The 23,585-nt window shown below is 50.9% G+C and overlaps 1 protein-coding gene across 1 annotated transcript; it reads right to left on the bottom strand.

Moving 5' to 3' along the window:
* Positions 1-4,668: 4,668 nt before the first annotated feature.
* LOC115078219 (zinc finger protein 219-like) lies at positions 4,669-23,129 on the bottom strand. The gene is given in 7 exon segments (XM_029580989.1): positions 4,669-7,366; positions 8,481-8,612; positions 8,975-8,984; positions 8,986-11,277; positions 19,123-19,226; positions 21,675-21,781; positions 22,543-23,129. Coding segments are annotated over 4 exon segments (3,477 nt in total). The 5' UTR covers positions 11,275-11,277; positions 19,123-19,226; positions 21,675-21,781; positions 22,543-23,129; the 3' UTR covers positions 4,669-6,320.
* Between the last annotated feature and the right edge of the window lie 456 nt (positions 23,130-23,585).

Consider the following 23,585-nt stretch of genomic DNA (forward strand, 5'->3'; position numbering starts at 1 on the left):
GAGAGTGGTAATCATCTCCTCCTTATAGCCTTTACGCCTCAGACGTCTCCGTTCAAAAGCCAGGCCGCTAGACAGAAGCGATCCACCTGGTCGAAAAATACGGGACCCTGCCGAAGCAGACGAGGAAGATGGCCGAGACGAAGAGGCCCGTCCGACGCCAGGTTGACCAGATCCACGAACCATGGCCTGTAGAGCCATTCGGGTGCTACCCAGGATGACCGGCCCCTCGTGACGTTCTATTCTGTGTAAAACTTTTCCCATGAGAGGCCACGGAGGAAACACGTAGAGGAGGACGTCCGAGGGCCAAGGGAGAGTGAGAGCATCCACTCCCTCCGAACAGTGCTCCCTCCAGCAGTTGAAGAACCTGTTGGCTTTGGAATTGCTCAACGTCGCCATGAGGTCCAGGTGCGGGGGATCCCACCTGCTGATGATCAATTCCATGGCTTCGTCCGAGAGCTCCCATTCTCCTGGATCGAGACGCTGGCGACTGAGGAAATTGACTTGCACATTCACCTTGCCTGCTATGTGTGAGGCCGCCAGGCAATCCAGGTAACGCTCTGCCCAGGCAAGGAGCCGGCTGGCTTCCAGGGCCACTAGGCAACTCCTAGTGCCCCCCTGCCAGTTGATATAAGCTACCGTAGTGGAGTTGTAGGAGAGGATCCTCACCACCTTGCCTCGGAGCAGTGGTAGAAACTCCTGTAGAGCCAGGCAAACCGCCCGGGCTTCCAGCCGATTGATGTGCCATCGGGATTGGACTGGGGACCAGTATCCCTGCATGATCTGAGACTGACAGACTGCTCCCCAGCCAGAGAGACTGGCATCTGTAGTGACGATGATCCACTGTGGAGTCTGAAGAGGCATTCCCCTCAGAAGATGTGGTAGCGAGAGCCACCACTGTATGTCGGCGATGATAGAGGCCGAAAGCGGAAGAACCATTTGAAACTGTTCCGACACCGGCTGCCAGCGGGATAGCAAAGCTCTCTGTAACGGTTGCATATGCGCAAAAGCCCAGGGGACTAGGTCGATGGTGGAGGCCATAGTCCCCAGGACCTGGAGGTAGTCCCACACCGTCAGGAGCAGGAGCGAGATAAGGTTGCTTACCTGGTCGATGAGCTTGAATGCCCGAGCACGGGGCAGAAACACCTTGCCGAGCATCGAAGCATGCCCCAAGAAATTCCAACAGCTGGGAAGGCTGTAGATGGCTTTTGGGAAAGTTGACTATCCACCCGAGAGAGGTAAGAAGAGCAAGAACCCGGTCGACCGCCTGCCGGCAGAGAACCTCCAACTTGGCCCTCACGAGCCAGTCGTCCAGATAAGGATGGACCAAGACTCCTTCCCGGCGGAGAGCAGCCGCCACCACCATCATGACCTTGGTGAAGGTGCGCGGTGCGGTGGCGAGACCGAAGGACAGCGAGCGGAACTGAAAGTGCTGGCCCAGAACGTGGAAGCGAAAGTACTTCTGGTGTTCAGGGAGAATCGGGATGTGTAAGTACGCCTCTGTTAGGTTGAGTGAGGCCAGGTATTCGCCGGGATGAACAGCTGCTATGACCGCCCTCAGGGTCTCCATACGAAAATGGGGCACCTTGAGGGCCTGGTTGACCCTTTTGAGGTCCAAGATCGGGCGAAAGGAATCTTCTTTATTTTGTACTATGAAGTAGATGGAATACTGGTCGGCGCCAAGCTCTTCCGCTGGAACTGGGACAATGGTGCCCAGCTGCAGGAGCCTGGTAAGGGTTTGGGCCACCACATCCCGCTTAAGACCTCCGCAAGGAGAGACTACATAGAGGTCCGGCAGATCCCGAGAAAATTCTAAAGCGTAACCATCTCAGATGAGATGAGGTTTGCTGACCCAGGAACAGCTTGGCCACACATTGTGAGGAGCTAACTAGCCAAGATCAGGCAACCGCAGGGTGAGCTGATCCATCTGCTGGAGACAGACTAATATTGAAGGGATGCAGGGTAGGCTCTGTCCTGATTTAGGATACCCTTTTCAGTTTTAGTCTGTCTCCATCTGCTGGACAGAAGGCTCAACCCACGGTCTGGACTGATCCGGGTACGTACAGGGAATTTGAATTATGTAAATCTACAGCTCTAACACTAAACTTTCAAAAGGGAAACTTTGATAAAATGAGGAAAATAGAAAAAAAAAACAAAGGTGCAGCTGCAAAGGTTAAAAGTGTAAAAAAGCAATGGACAAATTAGCACAGTCCAGATGTATTCCATGCATACAGACCTTCAGATACCTGAAAGGTTTTAATGATGCACATTTGACAAACCTTTTCCGTTGGAAGATCAGTAGAACTAAGGGTCACGAAATGAAAATCTCAGAACCAACATCAGGAAATATTTCTTCACGGAGAACGTGGTGGATGCCTGGAATGCCCTTTCGAAGGAGATGGTGAAGATGAAAACAGTGAAAGAATTCAAAGGGGCTTGGGATAAACACTGTGGATCCCTAAAAACTAGAGGATGGAAATGAAGAAAAGAGTGCATGGGGGTAACTTGCTGTTGTGGCAGTTACTACCCTTAACCAATAAGACTTCATACTGTTGATGCAACTCCATTATGGCTTTCTGCTTCAACGGCAGGGGGAAAAGGGGAATTGGATTCGAACAACAACCGAGGGCCCCAGCTTTTATGATCTGGGGAAACAAATACGCATGGGGGTAACTTGCTGATGTGGCGGTTACTACCCTTAACCAATAAGCCCGATGCTTTGATACAACTCCAAAATTGCTCTCCGCTTCAACGGCAAGGCGTAAAGGGGAATTGGATTCAGACAGTAACCAATGACGGCCCTGACTTTTACGTCCTGGGACATTGGTAAACATGGGGGTAACAGGTAACTGGATTCAAACAGCAACCAACCAAAGCCCTGACATTTACAGTCTGAGAAACTGATAAGTACGGCGCAACAGATACTACATAAGTTTGCTGGGCAAACTGGATGAACCATCTAGTCCTTTTCTGCTGTTATTTCTATGTTTCTATATTAAGAAAGGTGGAAGGAAGGCAAAACAATTACTGGCATGGTTAAAAGGTGAGGATAAAGAGGCTATTTAGCAAAAAATTGGAAGAAGGATCCTTCTGAAGAAAATAGGAAAAAGCAGAAGCATTGTCAAGTTAAATGTAAAACATTGATAAGAAAGGCTAGAGAGAATTTGAAATGAAGTTGGCCGTAGAGGCAAAAAACGTTTAAAAATATGTCTGAAGCAGGAAACCTGCAAGAGTTGGAAGGACTGTTAGATGATCGAGGGATTAAAGGGGCATTTAGGGAAAATAAGGCCAGCACAAAAAGACTAAATGAATTCTTTGCTTCAGTGTTTACTAATGAGGATGTTGGGGAGATACCGGTTCGGGAGACGGTTTTCAAGGGTGATGATTCAGATGAACTGAACCTGGAAGATGTAGTAGGCCAGCTTGACAAACTAAAGAGTAGCAAATCACCTGGACCAGATGGTATACATCCCAGGGTTCTGAAAGAACTAAAAAATAAAATTTCAGATTAGTAAAAATTTGTAACCTATCATTAAAATCATCCATTGTACTGGATGACTGGAAGACTGGAGGGTGGCCAATGAAACCCCGATATTTAAAAAGGGCTCAAGGGGTGGATCAGAAATCTTTAGACTTGTAATCCTGACTTCAGTGCCAGGAAAAATAGTGGAAACTATTCTAAGGAACAGAATCACAGAACATATAGAAAGACTTTGTTTAATGGAACACAACCAGCATGGATTTACCCAAGGGAAGTTTGCCTCACAAATCTACTACAATTTTTGAAGGGATTAATAAACATGTGGATTAAGGTGAACCAATAGATGTTATTTGGATTTTCAGAAGGCGTCCCTCATGAGAGTCTTCTAAGAAAACTGAAAAGTCATGGGATATGAGGTGATATCCGTTCGTGGATTGCAAAAAGTAGGATTTTAAAATTCTGCGCACAATAATTGAAAATTCTGCAAAATTCCTCATACTTTATATTGGTTAAAATAGCACAATATACATGACAATCTTTAAGTAATTAATTTAAAATATAATACAGATAAAATATATTACTTAAAGATGCAGAGTTTCAAATATTTTGAGCAGAATTTCCCTAGAAGTACATTGTAATAATGTCCCTTCCTCTCTCCCTGCTCCCCTGGCCAGTCTCCTTTCACCTTGCCTTCTTAGGCCCCCAAACTCCTTCACCACCACTATCTCTCCCCTTCCCCTCTATATCCACTCCCAGAGTTTGACCTCTCTCTCGGTACTGCTTCTCACACAGGCTCCCTCTGTCCCTCTCTCACACTCACAGGTTCCCTCTCTCTCGTGCATTTACACCCCTCCTCATACAGGCTCTCTCTCTCTCTCGCACACACCCCCTTCACACAGGCTCCCTTTCTCTCTCATGCATACACCCTCACACAAGCTACTTATCTCTCTCTCTCATACACTGCTCATAAAGTAGCGCAGAATTCCCCAAGGACAAGAGACATATATATATAGACTTACAAATACAGATAGCTACATTCTCACACACATGTACAAACATACAGACACACTCACCTACACGTATAGAGATTCACACAGACAGGCTCACCATATACACAACTAGAGACATACAGACACATGCCAACTCACATGCACGTACAAAGATTGCAAACTCTCAGACACACATTGTCTTAAAATCTTTTTTTTTTTAATTATTATTTCTCGTTTTCTACAAGAAAAGAATATAAACCTAAAAAAAATAAAATTAAAAATAAAATTAAAATATTTGTACAACGCTTAGAAAACAGCAGTTTGAGGCTGCACTAAAGTATCACAGAATCACCAGTCGGAAGAAATTGCTTTACATCTCAAACAGAATTTTCTCTTGAGTTTTGTTTTTTTTTAATATAATTTTCCCCACCCCCTACTCTGGGGTTTTTCTCAAAATTACTAAAAATAGTAAAAAGAAATAAACCTAAGAATCCCTACAGTAATTCTAGGTGAGAGTAACAATCTACCTGCAGCTTCCCCGGGAATGGACGTGAAGAACCTGTGAGTTACTGGAGAGAAAGGTGCATATTACTCTGAGATTTCCTCTCCCCTCTCTCTCTCAGATCCTCTCTAAAAGGATGTTAGAGAGGGTCCCACCCTTCCCTGTGTATTCCCTGGAGATTTCCCTTCCTGTATCTCTTGGAGGGAAATTTGGGGATCAGATGAGTTGGGGAGGGTTGTAGCCACATTTTTTTTTTTTGTAGTTTGGGAAGAGTTTGAAAGGTACAGCCAAAGTTGTTTTTGGGTTCCTCGTCTCTAAGGGCAGTCTCTTGGGGTCAGGTGTTAAAGAAAGATTTGAAACTCTGAATAAAGTTTTTTTTACATCGTATTTTCTCTGTGCATTTCTCTGGCTGAAGGATGGTGTCACCTCCCAGGGATTTAACTAGGTCACTTCATAAATGTGATGATCCAAGGGATGGGAAGTTGGGGGGGGGGGGGAATAAGTCATTTGTTTTATTGTCACCTACTCAGCGCTGCCTTGCAGGATTATTTTTAAATAGTAATTTTTTTCCCCTCCCTATCACAATGTAACATTTTCATGGCCGAACGGCAGCAGCGCCTCTGCAGCAAGCGCTACGCGTTCCACGGCGCTGCGCGACGCTGCCATCCTGTGGCTGCCCAATGGAACTTCAGCCTGCATGGAACTTTTATTTATTTTATTTTTTTTTAACTCCACTCCTTTCCTTAAAATATGTTTTGTTGTTGTTGGAGAGACAGCTAATCCCACGTCACTACTGCACTCTTCACTCCAACCCAGACCTCTAAAACTTCCAGCAGCTTTCAAACCTTTCTTAGTCTGTGCTTAACCTCTAAGACTAATGCCCCCCCCAGTCCCCAGCGACGTTCGTAACCTGCCCAAGCTTTTGCCAGTTTTAAAACGGCCCCAGGAAAGTTTCAACTGGAAAATCAGAGCGGAAGGCTCTGATAAATCTTCCCTCCTGGGGGGGGGTTCATGATTCCACAAAACCCATTCAACTCCCACCACACCCAACAGGCTGTTAAAGTCCAACCCTCACCAGATCTGAAATTTAGATGTCAAAGGACGCTCCTGTTTTTAAAATCCTTCCTCGCCTGTCATTTTACGTCCTCATTCCCTGCCCTCCCCCTGGAAGAATTCACCCTGGTGGGTGAGGGGCAGCAGGGGAGAGGGGGCAGAAGGGGTTACAAGGGGGAAATGTTAAAGTCCTCACAGTGACTCCAAGATGCGTCCCTTGCTGAAAACTGCGAGAAGGGGCTGGAAGGACGCTGCCAGGTATTCCTGAACTGGAGAGCTTAGCTCTCTCCACTGCCCCCTACCGATGCTCGGAAAGCCTCTCCCCCTCTTCCTCCTCCTCTGAGCCACTTCTACTCGAGCTCCCCTGGACCCCGTTCTCCAGCTCCACTCCTCCCTCCCGCTCCTCCTCCGACCCAGCTGCGTCTCTCCCCTCCAGGGCTTCTGCTCTCTCTTCCTCCTCCTCCTCCTCCTTCAGGCCTTCAGCCAGGTCCCCCACCATCCCACAGTCCCCAGAGAGCCGGAAGGACTCTGTCATCCCGGGGAAGGCACTGGCGGCATCAGCATCAATTCTGGGCCCCGGGGCCGCGTGGCTGGGCCCTCGCGGGGCCCTCTCCTTCCTGCGCGACCTTCGGCTGTGGTGGACCTGCAGGTGAAGCGCCATCAGCTCGGGGGAGGAGGTGGCGAAGGGGCAGAAAGGGCAGCGGTGGAGGGTGACCTCGCCGTCCACGCCCGGGGCCACCGGCGGCCGCCACGAGAGGTCCAGCGGCTCAAAGTCGGGCTTCCCGTTGGCCGTGACGCGGCTGGTGCTGGCGGGCTTCCTCCGGGAAACCCGCAGGGGAGGCGGCGAGGGCTCATCCGCCGCCTGCTGGTGCTTCCGCATCCCCTGCGGGGGCGGGGGCTCCTTCCGCCTCTTCCCGCCCGCCCTGCCCTCCGGTTTCTCCAGCGTGTGGACGGGGAGCGCCAGGGGCGAGGGCAGCTCCTCCTGCGGGTGGATCTCGCTCCCCGACAAGCTCTGGAAGACCTTGGCGAGGTCCGAGAAGGTGGGGCCGGGCTCGCCGAGGCTGCCGGCGGGCATCGCCCCCTGCCGCCCAGCTTTCTCCTCCGTGGCCCTTGCCGTGGTGAGCTGGGCGGCAGCGGTGGTCCAGTGCGGGGGGAGGTAGAAGCCGTGGTAGCGCCCGGTCTGCAGCAGGAGGGTGTGCTGGTAGGAGGGTGGTGCTTTCACGCTTGCCGTCCGTCCGCCGACCGCCACCTTCTGCTCACGGTGATGGCGCTGCAGGTGGTATTTCAGTGACCCAGACTGCGTGCCGGCATAGTCACAGTGCGGGCACTTGTAGGGGCGCTCGCCTGGGAAAAAGAGAGGGAGAGGGAGGAAAACAGAGAAATGGAAGTCAGTCAAGCAAATCAGCCACTTGCAGATGTTTGTGCGACAGCCGGGCTAAGAGACGAGAAAGGCAGCTAACGGCACTGCCAGGCCAGCAGGAGCTGCACTCATTTTCCAAATTTTTGTTATTTTTTTGGTTTGGTTTTTGGCTTGACAGTTTTTCTCCTTCCAGCTCAACTGGCCCAGTGTCCTCAGCCTTCATTCCCAGATATTCCCCTCTGTTTCATATCCCCGCTTACCCATCTCCACACCCCCAGCCATTTCAGCGCTACAAGCCACAGCTCTCTCCAGAATTCGGCTAATAAAGGCCCTAACTCTAGCTGCTCGGTGTCGCCAAGGAGCAATGGGACGGGATTCCCAACCCCTTTCGAGGCGGGGTGAGAGGATGGCCAGGCCCAGAAATCATGGTCAGGTCCCGCCGCAAGACAGTGCATGCCCACCCACCCCCCACCCCTCCCCAGTGCATGGATTCATGCCCATTAACGCACCCCTCATCAATTCTGCAGACATCTGCAGGGGAACCGATGCTGGGTTTTCTTTTTTCACGCAAACGCTTACCGACTTCAGACCAACTGGCGCGCAACGCAACCAGCATCCAAAACCCAACCTTGGGAAACCCTTCAAGAAGTGACCTTGGGTTTTTCCCAATCTCGTCCCTGGACATAAGGGAGTCCCGGCTTGATAGGCAATTCCAAGACATGGGGGGGGGGGGGGGGCGCAGGGGGAGGGACTGGAGGTCCCCTCGGGAGAGGCACCATCTTCAAAGGGCACCTCCCGCTCTCCATCCTGACAGTGGCCACTCAATGCAACTCCCCCCTCCCCTTTCTAAGCCACACAGACCGGCACTCGGAAACAGAATCGGGTCCGTGCCTGGCGAGCCCCCCCGTCGGCTGGGATAAGCGTCTCTTCGAGCCGAGGGCTTAAACGTGCACAGAAGGATTGTGCCGAAGGCTCGGACGCATCAGAGGGAGTCGCCGAGACTGAAAACAGCAGAGGCTCGGGGCGAGACGCGGAGAGCACGGGGGGGGGGGGGGCCGAACGTGCCAGGAGGAGAGCCTGTGAGGCCGCGAGCTTTACCTGTGTGCACGCGCAGGTGCACCTTCAAATGATGCGAGGATCGGAAGGACTTGCCGCAGTACGGGCAGTCTTTGCCGGAGTGGATCCGGCTCCCGTCCAGCCTGCATCCTCTGCCTTGTGATCCGTTCTCATCTGCAGAGAAAGAGAAGGCAGCGGGTTCAGAAGGGGGGGGGGGGGGGGGGGGGCGGGGGGGGGGGGGAGAACCTCGATTCTGGCTTCCAGGAGCCGGAGGACTCTGGAGCGTTTCTTCTCTCGACAAAGCTGCCGCACTGGGCGAATTCGAGAGTTTCCCCGCCTGCCTCGTTTCACTGGGTGCCGAGTGCTTACGGGAGGACAGCACCGAGGCTGCCCTACGGCAATATTTACAGGTCATCTTGTAAAGACCGTGACCTGGAAACGTGCGTCATAATCTGGGTGACAAATACATAGTTTTACAAGGGAAATGGAGAGGCATGGACAGAAAGACAGACAAAGAGAAAGAGGCTGTTTGATACCTGGGAATCTACCACCTTGCAGTGACGCCCCTTGCACAGCAACTCTTCCAGCTCCACCGTGGTCTCTCCCTCCGTGGCCGCCATTGTGACTGGAGCGTGGACTCCCCACGGCCCCTCTGCCAGTCCACTCCTCCTCCTCCCTGCTGGCATGGTGGCCCCTTGCCGCGTGAGCCTCCAGCTGCTGGTAGCTCCCGAAGGTCCTCCCACAGTCGGGGCACCGGCAGGCGCCCCCAACCTCCTCGCTCTTCAGAGGTCTCTCCCCAATTCCCGCCGAGCCAAGCTGGGCTCCCCTTGTCCTGAGGCCTCCTGGCTTGGCCCTTCCGCCTCTGCTTCCCCCTGCTACTCACCCAGCAGGCCTCGAGGGGCTCCAGCACCGGCGGGTGCCAGCCCTGCCCCTGCCCCACCTCCACTGCTCTGGCTGTGGCCTGCAGCCTCTCGGCGCAGCTCCCGTCAGAGGGGGCCCGGAGGCTGAGGTAGCCGAGGAAGGAGCCCTTCTCCGCCCCGCCGCCCGGCTGCTCCTGCTTCTCCTGGCTGGCGGAGAGCAGGAAGGCCGAGTAGAAGGTGTCGTATCCCAGGAGGTCCTGCTCCTTCTTGGGCCTGGCCGTGGCGCCCGCCGCCGCCGAGGCTGCGCTCTTCTCCCCCCTCAGGCCCAGCTTGCTCAGGTGGACCTTCATGTGGTTCTTCAAGAACCAGGGCTCCTTGAAGCACCTCCCGCACACCTGGCACTTGTGGTCAAAGGAGTCCTTGTGCTTCCTCATGTGGCCCTTCAGGAACCAGGACTGGGTGAACGCCTGGCTGCACACCTCGCAGCGGAACTCCGCCGGGGCCGGCGCCGCTTTGGCTGGCGGGGCCGGCGGCGCCGGCTCGTCCTTCCCCCGCCTCGCGTGCGCTTCCTCCGCGTGCCGGGCCAGCCCTTCCTCCTGGGCAGCCGCAAAGCCGCACAGCGCGCAGCGGTAGGGCTTGTGCAGGATGTGCACGTGCTTCTCCAGTTCCCGGGCCTTCCGAAATTTCCCTTTGCAGAAGGGACAGTGGAATGCAAGCGGCGGGAGTGGGGGAGGGGCAACAGGAATTGGAATTTGAATCGCCGCCTCCTCCTCCTCCTCCTCTTCCTCCTCCTCCTCCTCCTCCTCATCCTGAGGAGCTGGCAGAGGCTCTGGTTTCTCTTCGGGCACGACTGGCGCTTGCTCCTCCAGGAGCCATGTTGGGTGCTTCCACTGCCCTGCTGCTCCTTGGCCGCGCTGTTCTCTCAGAAGGGCTCTCTCTTCCAATTCCAGCAGCAGCCGGGTCTCCTCGCTGACCCCTTGGTCGTCACCGGGCTGATGGGTGCGCAGATGGATCTTCAGGTTGCCCTTCTGGGTGGCCCTGTGGCCACAGTAGGGGCACTGGAATGGCTTCTCCCCGGTGTGAATGCGCGTGTGCAGAGACAGGATGCTGTTGAAACGGAAGCGCTTGCCGCAGACCGGGCAGGGGTACTTCCGTGCCTCGTGCCCGTGCTCGTCGGCCCCGTCCGCTGCCGATGGGGCATGGCCATTGGAGTAGCGCTGGAGATCTAGCTCACCGTTGAATGCCAACTCATGGAGGACCTTGTCCAGGGGGAGAGAGGGCGCGGGAACGAGGGAAGCAGCACTATCCGAGTTCAGCGGAGCAAAGGAGGGTTCAGGAGAGGCCGGTTGGGAGGGAGGCGTCAGACAGGGAGGAGAAGGCGTGAGAGGCTGGGGAGGTGGAGAGTCCCTCTGCAATGGGGGAGGACAGTCCCTCTCTGTAGGTGAAGATAAGTCTTTCTCTATTGGAGCAAGACAATCCAGCTGGGCAGGGGAAGGGCAGTCTCTTGTTATTGAAGGAGGGCTGTCCCTTTGCACTGGAAACAGACAGACTTGGTGCAGAGAAGAGCAGCTTTGCTGGGTCACAGAAAGGCAGTCTTTTTGCACTGACAGTGGACAATTTCTGTGTCTGGCAGGACTGTCCATCTGCGTTGGGGACGAGCGGTCTTTCTGTATGGATAACAAAGTGTCTTGTACGGGAGGGCAGTCTCTTGGCAGCAACGATGAACAGTCTCGCTGTTCCAGAAAGGGGGGGTCCCTTGATGCGGATGAGAGGCAGTTACTCTGCATGGGTGACAAGGTGTCTCTCTGTACCAGAGGAAGGCAGTCCCGCGGCATCAGGTGCAGGCAGTCGTGGGGTGGTGGAGGAGTAGCTGCAGAGTCGTGTTGGCGTGGCGTGCTCGCAGGAAGGCTGATGCCAGCAGAGGAGTCTCGGTCAGAGTCGGTGGACGGGCTTGGGGTCAGAGATCTGGAAGCCATGGTCTGCAGAGGAGGCAAAAAACAAAACTTGAGACACTGGGGAAGATGGAAAAAAAACACAGTTGACGACCAGAGAAAAAAAATCAGGGCGCAAAAAGTTCTACTTGCTCTTGCCTTAACTAATCTTGGGTAGGCTGGGGGGGGGGGGGGGTAACATTTATTTTACTGCTTGGGCTCCGGATGCATTAAGCACCTAACATCTGGGATTAACAGGCAGGTGACACAAACTCACCAGGGAGTTGGGCCTCTAGAGTAATATGAGCAGACAGTTCTGGGTCTTCAGCAAGACCAAGGAAGCAGTCCACTGGTGACCCCTTCACCAACCACTCCCGCTTCCATTGCAATGGATGCAGCCACCCCGGGAGCGGGAACGCACCTGCATCACGTGCTGCATCCACAAACCTGTGCTTCTGGCTTCCCCAGGTGGAGCAGGCCTGTACTGACAGCACCACCAGGACTGACCTTATATCTGCACTGCATGGTCGTGACTCCGGATCTTTTAGGGACTACCCTCCCTGCCCCGACTGCTGACCCTCCTGTAACTGGTATCGCCCAAATTTTAGGTAAGAAACTGGGAAAATTACGACTAGGATAAAACCTGAACCTGTACCGGTTACAGACACTGAATGCACAGTCAAAAAATAAATTCAGTTAATGGCAATGCCCCAGTATCACCTTCGTGGTCTCTTAACCAAGAAACTCCCTGTAAAGATCACCAGCTTGGACCCAAAGATCCTTCAAAAGAATCGTTCCACAAGGTAACAGGAAGATTTCAGCCCATCAGCTCTCGGCCATCTGACCCCTAGACCTCAACATTTCCCATTTCGTGAGAATGTTTCCCAAACATTTCCAGCGAGGGGATACGAACCACCGAACGTGTTTTCCCCCAAACGCAGCATTCCCGTTTCCGGAGCAGCCCTTTCGTCCGTAATTGGGTCTTGAGCGCACGGGGGCCCCCGTTCACCCCGACGCCAGTTTTCCGAATGCGAACGTGAAATGGTGGGCCCGGGCCTCTGCCTTCCAGTTCCTGCACAGAGACGAGGTGGCCTCGCACGAGGCGTCTCCAGCAGGAAAGTTCTGGAGACGCGTCCCTGCTTGGCACGCACTCTCATATTAGAATGACATATCTGAGGGAAGAAGGGGGTGGAGGGTTTGTATATTTACACCTCCTACACTGGTGCTCGAGTCAAACCCTTCCTGTAGAGCTGGGCCGAGGAGCCAGCAAGTGCCAGGGACGAGGCGAAGGGACAGGAAAGTGATGGAAGGCGGACAGAGCTGTGGTGCAAACCCTCGGGTCCATCCTATAGTTAACCAAGCTGATTAAACTGAAAGAAGACCAAGAGGCCCAATCTCCTTCCAAATGCCGCCTGCTGGCGCTGTTCTCTCCAAAAACTTGTCCAAGCGACATTCTGGGCTTTTTCTTTTTAAATGTTGTAGCCAGAAAACCTGCTCCTTAGAGTAAGAAACCCTCTCCTTCCCCCATCTCCCTCTCCATACAATTAGTTAGTGGAAGCTGTTACCCCCCCCCCCCCCCCCAGCCCTTTCACAAACCAGTACATGCATTGCTCATTCCAACAGAGCACCCTGTGCCCCCTCCCCACAGGAAGCTGCGCAGAGAGGCTGCAGGCCACAGCCAGAGCAGTGGAGGTGGGCCAGGGAGATAAAGCGACTCCCCCAGGTTCACACATAGAGAGTCAGTGACAGAGCCGGGGATTAGAGCTGAGGCACAGGGAGATAAAGTGACTCCCCCAGGTTCACACATAGAGAGTCAGTGACAGAGCCGGGGATTAGAGCTGAGGCACAGGGAGATAAAGCGACTCCCCCAGGTTCACACATAGAGAGTCAGTGACAGAGCCGGGGATTAGAGCTGAGGCACAGGGAGATAAAGTGACTCCCCCAGGTTCACACATAGAGAGTCAGTGACAGAGCCGGGGATTAGAGCTGAGGCACAGGGAGATAAAGCGACTCCCCCAGGTTCACACATAGAGAGTCAGTGACAGAGCCGGGGATTAGAGCTGAGGCACAGGGAGATAAAGTGACTCCCCCAGGGTTGCACACAGTGTCAGTGACAGAGCCGGGGATTAGAACTGAGGCAAAGGTACATAAAGTGACTCCCCCAGGGTCGCACACAGTGTCAGTGACAGAGCCGGGGATTAGAACTGAGGCAAAGGGACATAAAGTGACTCCCCCAGGGTCGCACACAGTGTCAGTGACAGAGCCGGGGATTAGAACTGAGGCAAAGGGACATAAAGTGACTCCCCCAGGGTCACACACAGTGTCAGTGACAGAGCCGGGGATTAGAACTGAGGCAAAGGGACATAAAGTGACTCCCCCAGGGTCACACACAATCAGCATCAGAGCAGGGGATTAGAATCCATCATCCCAGAGCAATTCCTCCCCCTTCCCAGGCCTCTCTAGGCCACGCCATCCCTTCTGCCCGAGCACGAAGCCCTCCTCTGCACTGAAAACGCTAAAATCCAACTTCAGGGATAAACTTTCTCAACTGCTGCTGTCCGTAAAATTGTTTCCCTTCTGTCTGCCCCCTTCAGAAAGTTTCTTCAGCAGCCCCCCCAACTCCAAACAGAAACAAATGAAGTGGAATAAGAACTCAAGTCAGGTTGTGTCATTCACTGAGCAGGTGGCAAAAGCTAAGCCAGAGGGACTCTACATTTCTCACTCTCTACCTAGGACACAAATGCACCTAAAATCTGTAGGCAGAAGGGCATCTAGTTACACTCAAATATTAATGCAAGCAAACGAACACCTACAAAGTGGAAATGTAATTTTAAATTAGTGCATTGCAGAAAGGTTTATCCACAGCCTCTCTCTAGAGATCTACAAATATTCAAAAAATATTTTAGGCATATCAAAAAGTAATACATATACAAAAGTACATTTGAACATGCAAATACATTTGAAAAATAACTTTGACGTTGCTATAATTATGTGTATGTTTGTGTATGGAAAAATATGCATTCATTAATGCAAAGGTCGATCCATGCCACAAACCCAAATCATATAAACTTTGGACATAGTAAGTACGTGTTTAGACAGACGCACACAAACTAGGGAAGCTCGTTTCAAACTGGCAAGTGCGCAGCGCCGGTCACAATTTCAGCAGGGAAAGCATTTTTCCCCTTTCTCGGTGTAAATGTTTTAAAGCGGATTTCTGGCAAAATCAATATGAGATTTATTTTTTTTTTGCTTAATTCTGCGCTTGTTTTCCTTTCCAAATTTGCTGCAAAGCATTTACCCCCCAGGACGTTTTGAGAAACTGTTTCTTTTTCTCGCCCCTAAGTCTTTCCCTCTCTCATCCTTTGCTAAACCAAAAAAATTAAATATTATTATTATAAACTAAAAAAAATCAAAACAGGGAAAGCAAACTTGCAAGTATTTTTCATTCTCTTCAGCACACACAAAAAACCTGAAATATTTCAAACTTCTCTCCTCTTTTTTTTTTGTTAAGGGGTGAATGTAAGGGTTCTCTGGAGAGGAGTTTGGAAGAAGAAGCTGGGGGGGGGGTGAATGGGAGGAGGGGAGAGGTCGTCTAGTTGATTTTTTTTTTTTTGTTTTTAAATTGTGATTAATTCTTCAGCTTGCAAGGGGAATTTTATTCCAAATTAATAAGCAATAAAAGAGAGAAAAAAAAACCCAGAAATCAAGGAGGGAGGGAGAGCTATTCCTCTCAGGTTTAAAATAATATTTTATATCTTAACACGTTTTTCCTCCTTCCCCCCCACTCCTTCACCACCACCATCCCCTCAATCTCTCGGACAAAAGAACTTCAACACCGCTATCACCACCTCCAACAAAAGGCCTGAAGCCAAACTCTTAAACTGCCCTCCTTCCTAATAACTTCTACTTAAGGGGAAAAAAAATACAATAGCAGAGCTGCAAATTCCAGTTATTCACATAAAAGATTTGTGAAACGAGAATCCGTGCCCTGGCTTTCCCCCCCTTAAATCTTATTACAGAAAGCATCTCTCTGTCGCTATAGCTCTTCACTGATATTTTGTCCGTGCTGTTATTTTATTTATGTATAGATGTAGAGAGAGAGATAGATAGATGGATAGATGGATGGATATGTTTGTGTGTGTATTTTTTTTACATTGGTGTGTATCGCTTTATAAAGCATTTGCTAAGCTCTGGATTAAAATGGTTCCCGGTATATTACCCCCTTCTGCCTCCCTCCGCGTCGCTTATGTGTCTGGTCCATTAATACAAAGACTCTCTCTCTTCTGTCTCTCTCTCACACACACACACACACATTCATTCACTCCCTCTTTTTCTCACCCCACCTCCCTTCTTAAACCAAAATCCCCTCCCCTCCCTCCCTCCCCAGCAAAGGCAGGAAGAAAGCAGGGGTGAAAAAAAAAAATGTTAGAAAAGACATTACATCAACCCTGCAAAAAAAAAAAAACCCCCACACACACACAAGGAAAAAGTTCCACTTTGCCGGAAAATAAATCTTGTACGTTCCTCCAGCTTTCCAGCCTCCCTCCCTTCCCTGTCCTTCTCTCTTCCCTCCTTCCCCTGCACCTGCTTCCCAGTCTCAACTTTGCAAAGAATTTATTCCTGTAATAGAGGGGAGGAAAAAAAAAAACACCAACTCTGTCTCTGTTGTCCCCCCCCCCTTCCTCCCCTCCCACCGACAGCAGCTGCAAGAGCAGAGGAGAGAGAGAGAGAGAGAGAAAATAACAAAATATTTCCATCTCCAGATCTCTTCTTCCATAATAATGTCCACCCCGCACTAATAAACACCAGCGGTTTAAAACAGCAAACCTCAAAACAGAGAAAAGCAAAGCAAAACAGTACGAGCACAGAGGAGGCAAGTGTGTAGCAGATACTTACAAGGCAGGAGAAGGAAGAGATTAGTCTCCCCTTAAAAAAAAAAAGAGCTTTTCTCACGTCATCAACAGAGATTTTTTTTTTTTTTTTTACTGAATTAAGTGCATTGCAAAAAAAAAAAAAAAAAGGGTTCTTTGTATTGTGCATGGGTTGCATAGAGCAATTTGCATTTTTTCAAGCTATTCAGGACTGCAAAAGGATCTCTCACTGGGGCATTTTTTTTTCTTCTTCTTCTAAGCAATCCAGTTCTCTCTTTTACACACATCAACAAGGGGGAGGGAAAAAAATAACAACCCCCCCCTCCTCCTACTAACATTTCCCATCTCAAAATGGGAGCAGTACTGTCTGGGTGCATCTTCTCCTTTCCTTGCAAAGGTGAACACTTTCAATTCCAAATCATCCCCCAGAAATGCTTTTTGTTTATCTGCCTGAAAGAAAACGAGGAAGAGGCTTCTTCTTCTAATCAAACAACATTGCATGGGGGGGGGGGAGCGTTGGTGGCTTGGTTTGTTTGTGGTTTTATTCCAGGGTTTTGTTTTGGTTCTTTTAGAGCTTCCAGTTGCCCCTGGCTCAGATTTAATTTTTGGTTTATTCTGGGGGGGGGGTTTCTATTTATAGATCCTCCCCCCCCACCCCCACCCCTACCACCCTGAATTTTGATTTTCGGGTCCTTTTCTTAGAATCGACAAAATTAAAGGGCTAAAGTCAGTGAGAATGAATTTTTGAAAAAATAGACGAGATGACCGTGAAAGGCAAATGATGTATTTTAATGAGTCCCCTTCTGATTGGGCATTTTATTCTGTCTGCTGGAATTATCAATGTTTTTTTTAAATCAGTCTGAAGGATGGGCATGAAATCATTTTTAAGGTACTAGAAAATACCCAAGTTGTTGGGTTTGTTTTTTTTTTTCCTTTGGGTGGAGGGGAACAAGGAATGGAGATGGGAAAAACCTCAACAAGTACCACAAAAAAAAGAGGCCCTGAGAATTTTCAGGCTATTGAAACATAAAACTTTGTTTATTTTAAAAAGTTGTTTTTTTCAGCAAACAAACAACCATTTGTTTTACCACTATCCTAGTTCCTAAAACAAAATGCACATTTGAAACTGGTTTTTCTTTTAAACAACATGAAAAAGTTTCACCTAATGGATGTAGGAAGGTAGAACAGAAGAATATGGATTTTGCAAATGAACTGGAAAAAAATATATAAGTATACTTAAAAAGGTGAAGGGTTTCAGCCAGTCGGATGTTTGCGGCCTGAAGTGTTGGAGGCAGGATGCTGGGCCCAACGTGGCATCTCCTTCGGACTCCTGGCATCTTATTCCTGCAAGAGGGCCTCACACGCAGGGCACCCATCTCAGAGGTCCTCCCTTACTGGCAGACAATTTTGCATTTTCAGTTTTAACTCTCCACGAGGCACGGCATGACAGCACGCCCTGGTTCCAATCCCCGGCTCTGCCACTGACTCATCAGCGTGCGACCCTGGGGGAGTCGCTTTGTCTCCCTGTGACCGAGTTCTAATCCCAGCTGTAACCTTGCAGAGAATACTAAAACTCTGCTCCTTTGCATCTCTTTCTTTTGAATGCAACACCCAGGTCACCTGAAATGGGCTTAGAGGCATTTTACCCTGCTGCCAGTGCATGCCTGGTTTTGTACAGTTAAAATGCCAGCCGTTTTATGCCACCTACTTATCCATTGGTGTATGTACTCTACCTCACTACATGGTAACATGAGGGGGTCAGGAAAGGGCAGCCTGAATGAGAGGGCAGTGACACAGACTGAAATGTCTCAGTGTCTCCACGGCCCCAAGTTAGGTCTCTGCCGATCAGGCATCCCGCGAGCAGTCACGGAAAGGAGTGAGTGACCCTACATCGGGCTGTAGCCCTGTGGGGAGAGTGAACTTTGCTACTGTAAAAAAAAACAAAAAAAAACAAAACACCTCCAGCAACACCGAAGTTAGGAAAATAAAGCAGGGCTTCTTTAATGTGTGCACACATGCAGAATGCACACAGAAAGCAAGAGCTGTGGGACCTTAAGATTTCTCTCTTTCGCCTTTCATGGCTGAAGGGAGGTCTTTGGAAAATCTGCCCTTTGCACTAAGGCACCTAGCTGAGATGACCCCCCCCCCCCCCACAGGACTCCCCCCACCCCTCCGCCGGTAGGGCAGAGCCGCTGCTTCCTCCCTTGCTGCCCTGCGAAACTGTCTTGAAGGGCTCTCGCTCCTCTGCGTACTGGGAATTGTAGGAGAAAACTTTTTAAGAAATGTACATGGTTTTAACAGCGGGGGAACGGCAGGACAAGCTTTGAGCAGGAGGGAGGATGGAAGGGGAGATCTTCTTTCTCAGAGGGGGGTGGCCATGCGCATAAGATCCCTGGTATTGGAAAGCAGGGGTGGATTCCAAGCCAGCATCAGACATCTGGGCCTGGTTCGGTGGCTCAGCAGCCGTGCTGCTTGGGTTTTTCTGCTCCCTGAATTGTCTCGGAGGGGAGGGGCTGGGGATGCCATGGAAACGAAGCATTTACAGCCTTTGGCAGGGAGGGAGTCACAGTTGTTGCACCATGGCGACACCTAGTGGCTGGAGTTTTAAGGCTCTTGATTGCAGGGTTCCGGAAGGCGCCCCCGGTGCGCAGGCCCCGGCCGAGGACCATCGCCACGTTGATTGGGATAAAGTGAGTTGGGGAGGGGGAATGTATAATAGGAGGGAAACCTCCTCAAGTAGCTGCGAAGAGTTGCCTGACCGGGGATTCTTGCACAGACATTTAAAACGTTTGACGTGGGAAACCGCGCTTAGCATTGCACCGAGATCAGTCGCCTGATGTTGATGACGTTGAGCTCCGCTCCTTGATGCGGAACCTCTCACCCTCGGCCCGCTTTGACCAATGTCTGACTTTAGTCAGCTAACTGCTGTCGGATGCTTAGCATATGTCTCTAGACCTCAAGCCTCCTCAATGTAGGGGGAGGGGGAGGGAATGCAGAGGAGCTAGGGCAATAAATAGCTTACCTTTTACCGTTTCCTTGACTGTGAGTAGTCAAGAGGGAGGTGAGGGCTAAAGTGGTGATGGTGAAGACGACCAAAGGGCCTTTGTTCAGCAACACACAGAGTCTCTAAAGAGAAGCAGACAAGATAGTTACATGGTAGTATAGATGCACAATTGGTTCTGTTGGAAGAAGAAATACAAATTCCTTCCCTGCTAGGCTTAAAGGACCTTACCTGACATTACTTGGAGAAGAGATAGCTAGAGAAAGCCCACAAGTAATGTCAGGCAAGGTCCTCTAAGCCTCTCTCTCTTTGGTATTTGAGGAAGGGGAAGGATCTTGTGTCCCATTCCCTTCCAATTGAATTATTATCAACACTGTCTCCATCATCACCACCACCGTGATCATTATCATCATGATCATCACCATCACATCATGATCATTACTACCACTACCACAATCACCATCATCAATCTTCATCATTGAAATCACCACCATTGCCATCACTTGATAATCAGCCATCGGGATGGCCAACAAAAACATAGTCTGACACAGGCAGAGACCAGTCAAGACTAAAAACTCCCTGGGTAAGAGCAAGGAAAGTGATTGTGCTGCTCGTGCTTTTCAAATACAAAAAATATTTACTCGGGAGACTTATTGTTCCAGCCCATGGCAGGGAAAGACATTAAATGTCCCCCGTCTTTGTGTTGTCAAGGTAGCACCACCCCTATGGGTTTTAGGAATCAGATCCTGCACTGACCTCTTGTGCACATTCTCTCCAAAGATCCGGGAGGCCTCCTATCATAACAGGAGAGTCGCATGACTGAGATGTATTTTGCCAGTGTCACATCCTGCTTAGAAGCGGCGGCAGCGTGACTCATTTGTGTTGGGCCAAAGGGAAAGGTCATGTGTTACTTAGAGAAAGAGATGGAAGGAAAACCGACAAATCACGCTCTTCTACCATGCACATCTTTCTGATTATGATGGTGGTGATAGGGATTGTGATAGTGGCGATGGTGATATGGTTATGGAGATAAAAATGGTGGTGGTGGTCATGATGAAGGTTTTGTTGGTGATGGTGGTGTAGGTGATAGTGATGATGGCGGTGGAGAATGATGGCGGTGGAGAATGATAGTGATGATGGTGGTGGAGAATGATGGCGATGATAGTTATGGTGATGAGGGTAGTGATGTTAATAGTGGTGGTGATTATGATGATGACAATGATGGTGGTTGTGGTGATGATGGTGATGGTGCTGATGAGGATAATGATGCTTATGATGAAGATGATGGTAATGTTGATGACAGTAATGGGGTTGGTGGTGATTATGATGATAATGATGGTGATGTTGAGAATGATGATGTTAATTATGATAGAGATGATCATGAGGATGCTGCTGCTGATGGTGGTGGTAATGGTGATTTTGGTAGTGGTAATGATGATGGGTATGATGGTGTTGGCAGTGATTCTATTCGTGATGGTGGTGGTGATGATGGCAGTGGAGAAGATGCTGGTGTTGGCAAGAATGATGTTGCTTATGATGAAGATGATAGTAACGATGATGATAGTAATGGGGTTGTGACGATTATGATGCAGATGGTGGTTATGTTGAGAATGATGATCTTAATTATGATAGTGATGATTATGAGGATGCTGCTGCTGATGGTGATGTTGGTAGTGGTAATGATGATGGGTATGATGGTGTTGATGATTGCAGTTATGATGGTTGTGGTGATGATTATAAATGGTGGTTGTAATGGTGATTGTGGTTATGATGGTTGTTGTGATAGTTACTGTACAGCTAAAATAGATCTATCCATTTGTGCTTATTATCAATAGTCTTTCCTTAGAAAAATGTTCTTGGTAGTCCTAAAGCAGCAACTCATTTTGCCAAACTGCCTCACTATGCCACTACTGCTGTGCTTTGTAAGAAGATGTTAAGTGATAATACTGCCAATGTCTGCCTCTCTACTTTCTGGCTGCCACTCTCTCGGTCTCTCTCTCTCTATTTCTCTCTTTCACTATCTGTTTTTCTCTCTTCTTCAAGCAAAACAGATCAAGATTAAATAAGACTGTTGGTTTAGTGAACTGAGACATTCTCTCTGTGGGCTTGGCACTGGCACTGCCTATTGACTCCTATACTACATCAATTGCTGCAGCCGTCTTCTTGTCTTGCCACCGCATCCTTGCGGCAGCACTGTTATATGAGATGAAAATAAAAAGACTGCTAGATTGCTGCCAGTCTGTCTAGGACTGGGACTCTCTCCTAGCAAGGGACCGTGAGACATGTTCTAGGTGTGGGAAGCTAGTTTTCCAAGTCCATCCCCTACCTCCACTTCCAATCCCCAGAGCTGGCTCCTCTGTTTCTTTCTCTTCCTCCTCAGCTTCTTGTAACTTTTACCTGACCTTTGTTTTAGTACACCTGTCTGAAGTGTTTTCTCCAGACTTGGCAGTGAAAGAAAGACACCCCCCCCCCCCCCCCAACACACACACACACACAACCCTAGGAGCGATGCTATGTTGTTGTCCCTGATGCTGGATGCTAGAGGGAGTCTTACAGCATGGCCTAGAAGTTACCTGTGAGGGGCAAAGTGCCAGTCCATTAGTGCCACCCGAAGTCCAAAAAGGATGGCCAGGGCACCCAGGATCAGATCCATGATATTCAACACTGATAGGACTTGTAGCTGTAGCAGGGGGACAAAGGAGAGACAGTGATGGAGTCGGAGGGACTGAGAAAAAAATACAATAGGGTAGTAGTAGTTTGAGATACAATATATGCAGAGAGAGCGAGAGAGTCCTTGTTGCTGGAGGCCCTCACCCTGACCAGCAATAATTTCTCTCTCTCTGGACCTGGCTGACGCAGTCTCTAATACTGGTCTTTCTTGCCATTCTGAGGTCTCCCACAGATGCCTCCCTCCTTCCTCCATTCCCTCCTACAGAACGCACCGACCCTGAACCTCAAGAAATGACACATCTGCACCCTCCCCAAACCTTCAAGTCACCATTTCCCGTTATCACCGGCTGTCGCAGCCCCGCTGACGTGTCAGGGCACTGCTGGGAGGAAGCTCACACTGTGGGGGGGGGGGGGGGGGGGTCCCTCTGGGCAGTGCTGGTGGGGAAAGCTCATGCTGGGGTGACCCTGAAAGCATCACACCTCCTGCTGGCATTCATTGCGCCCCTTCCCTGAAGGATTCCCTTACTGGGTTGTTCCGAGTTCGTTCTCTTTGGGACTGGGGCCAGGGCTCTCACTGGGATTTCCGGGACCAGGGAGGGGGGAGAGAGAGAGAGAGAGAGAGAGACTGCAGAGGCAAAGAAATGGCAGGGGGACGCTGCAAGCTACAGAGAGGGAAAGAGGTTGCAGGTGAGGAAGATACAGAGAGACCTGCAAAACCAGGGCCAGAGAGAGGGCAGGGGCCAGAGAGAGAGAGGCCGGCGATGCGAGCACCTCCAGGGCCGCCGGCACCTTCCATCCTCAGCTCCCGAGGCGGGGGCCATGGGACGCAGGCCGAAGGGCGGGCTGCCCGGCTCTTCTGCCGAGAACTCCCTGCACAAGTGCCCGACCTCCTGCGGCTGCTCGCCTGCTTTAAAAAAAAACAAAACGAAACAAGAGATTGGAAGGCGGCTTTTGGGGAGGGTTTTGGGGTTTGTGTACTGCAGAGTGGAAGCGCCGGGGGAAGCTCGAGCTGTGGGGGCCACGCGGCCCGGCCTCAGGCTCCTGCGCGGGCCCGGCACAGGCGGGCGGAAGGGAAGGCTTTTCCCGGCGCTACCAGACCTGACTTATTTCCATATGAAAAGGCTTCGGAGGGGTTGAATTTTTTTTTTTTTTTTTTAAGTGGACAATGCGGGCGGGATGGAAAGCGGGCGGCTCCTCCCGCGACTTCAAACGCATTCCTGGCGCGCGCGTTTCTAGGGAGACGGGGAGGGGGATTAGCGGGAGATTAAAGGGCGGAGGGGGAGGGACGGTGGAGTAAGACGCAGCCGGCCGGGGACCTGCGCGCCTGCGCCTGAACCCTCGTCCTCCTCCCGCCCGCTCCCTATCGGCGCCGCCCCCCTCGGATGGCCCATGGAAACCGTCCCTCCCCCCCCCTCCCCTCCCCAGCCGGCGCATGCGCGGGAGCCGGCTCAGGCATCGTTGGGAGAGGCGCGCGCGCGCGCGCGGCCGTTCCCCGGCGGAAGTCCGTCGCTTCCCGCGCGCGCCCCCCCCCCCCCCCACCCCGGGAGATGGCGCCAAGAGGCGGGGAAGAAGAGGAACACGCACACTACATCCCCCCCCCCCCCACCCCCACGTTGCATGCCCGGAGTCGTAGTTTTGATTTTCTTTTGCGCGGGTGGGGATATCAGTGGTACAATCAGAACTACAAGTCCCTGCATGCAAGGGCGCTGAACCAGGCCTTGATCGGCCTGTTGAGCCCTGCGCCAGGGTTTACCCCGCTCTCCTAGGACAGCAGGATGTTAGTCCTCACAGACGGGGGACATCATCAGATGGAG

Source organism: Rhinatrema bivittatum, chromosome 16 (assembly GCF_901001135.1).
Source record: "Rhinatrema bivittatum chromosome 16, aRhiBiv1.1, whole genome shotgun sequence".
Lineage (NCBI taxonomy): Eukaryota > Metazoa > Chordata > Amphibia > Gymnophiona > Rhinatrematidae > Rhinatrema > Rhinatrema bivittatum.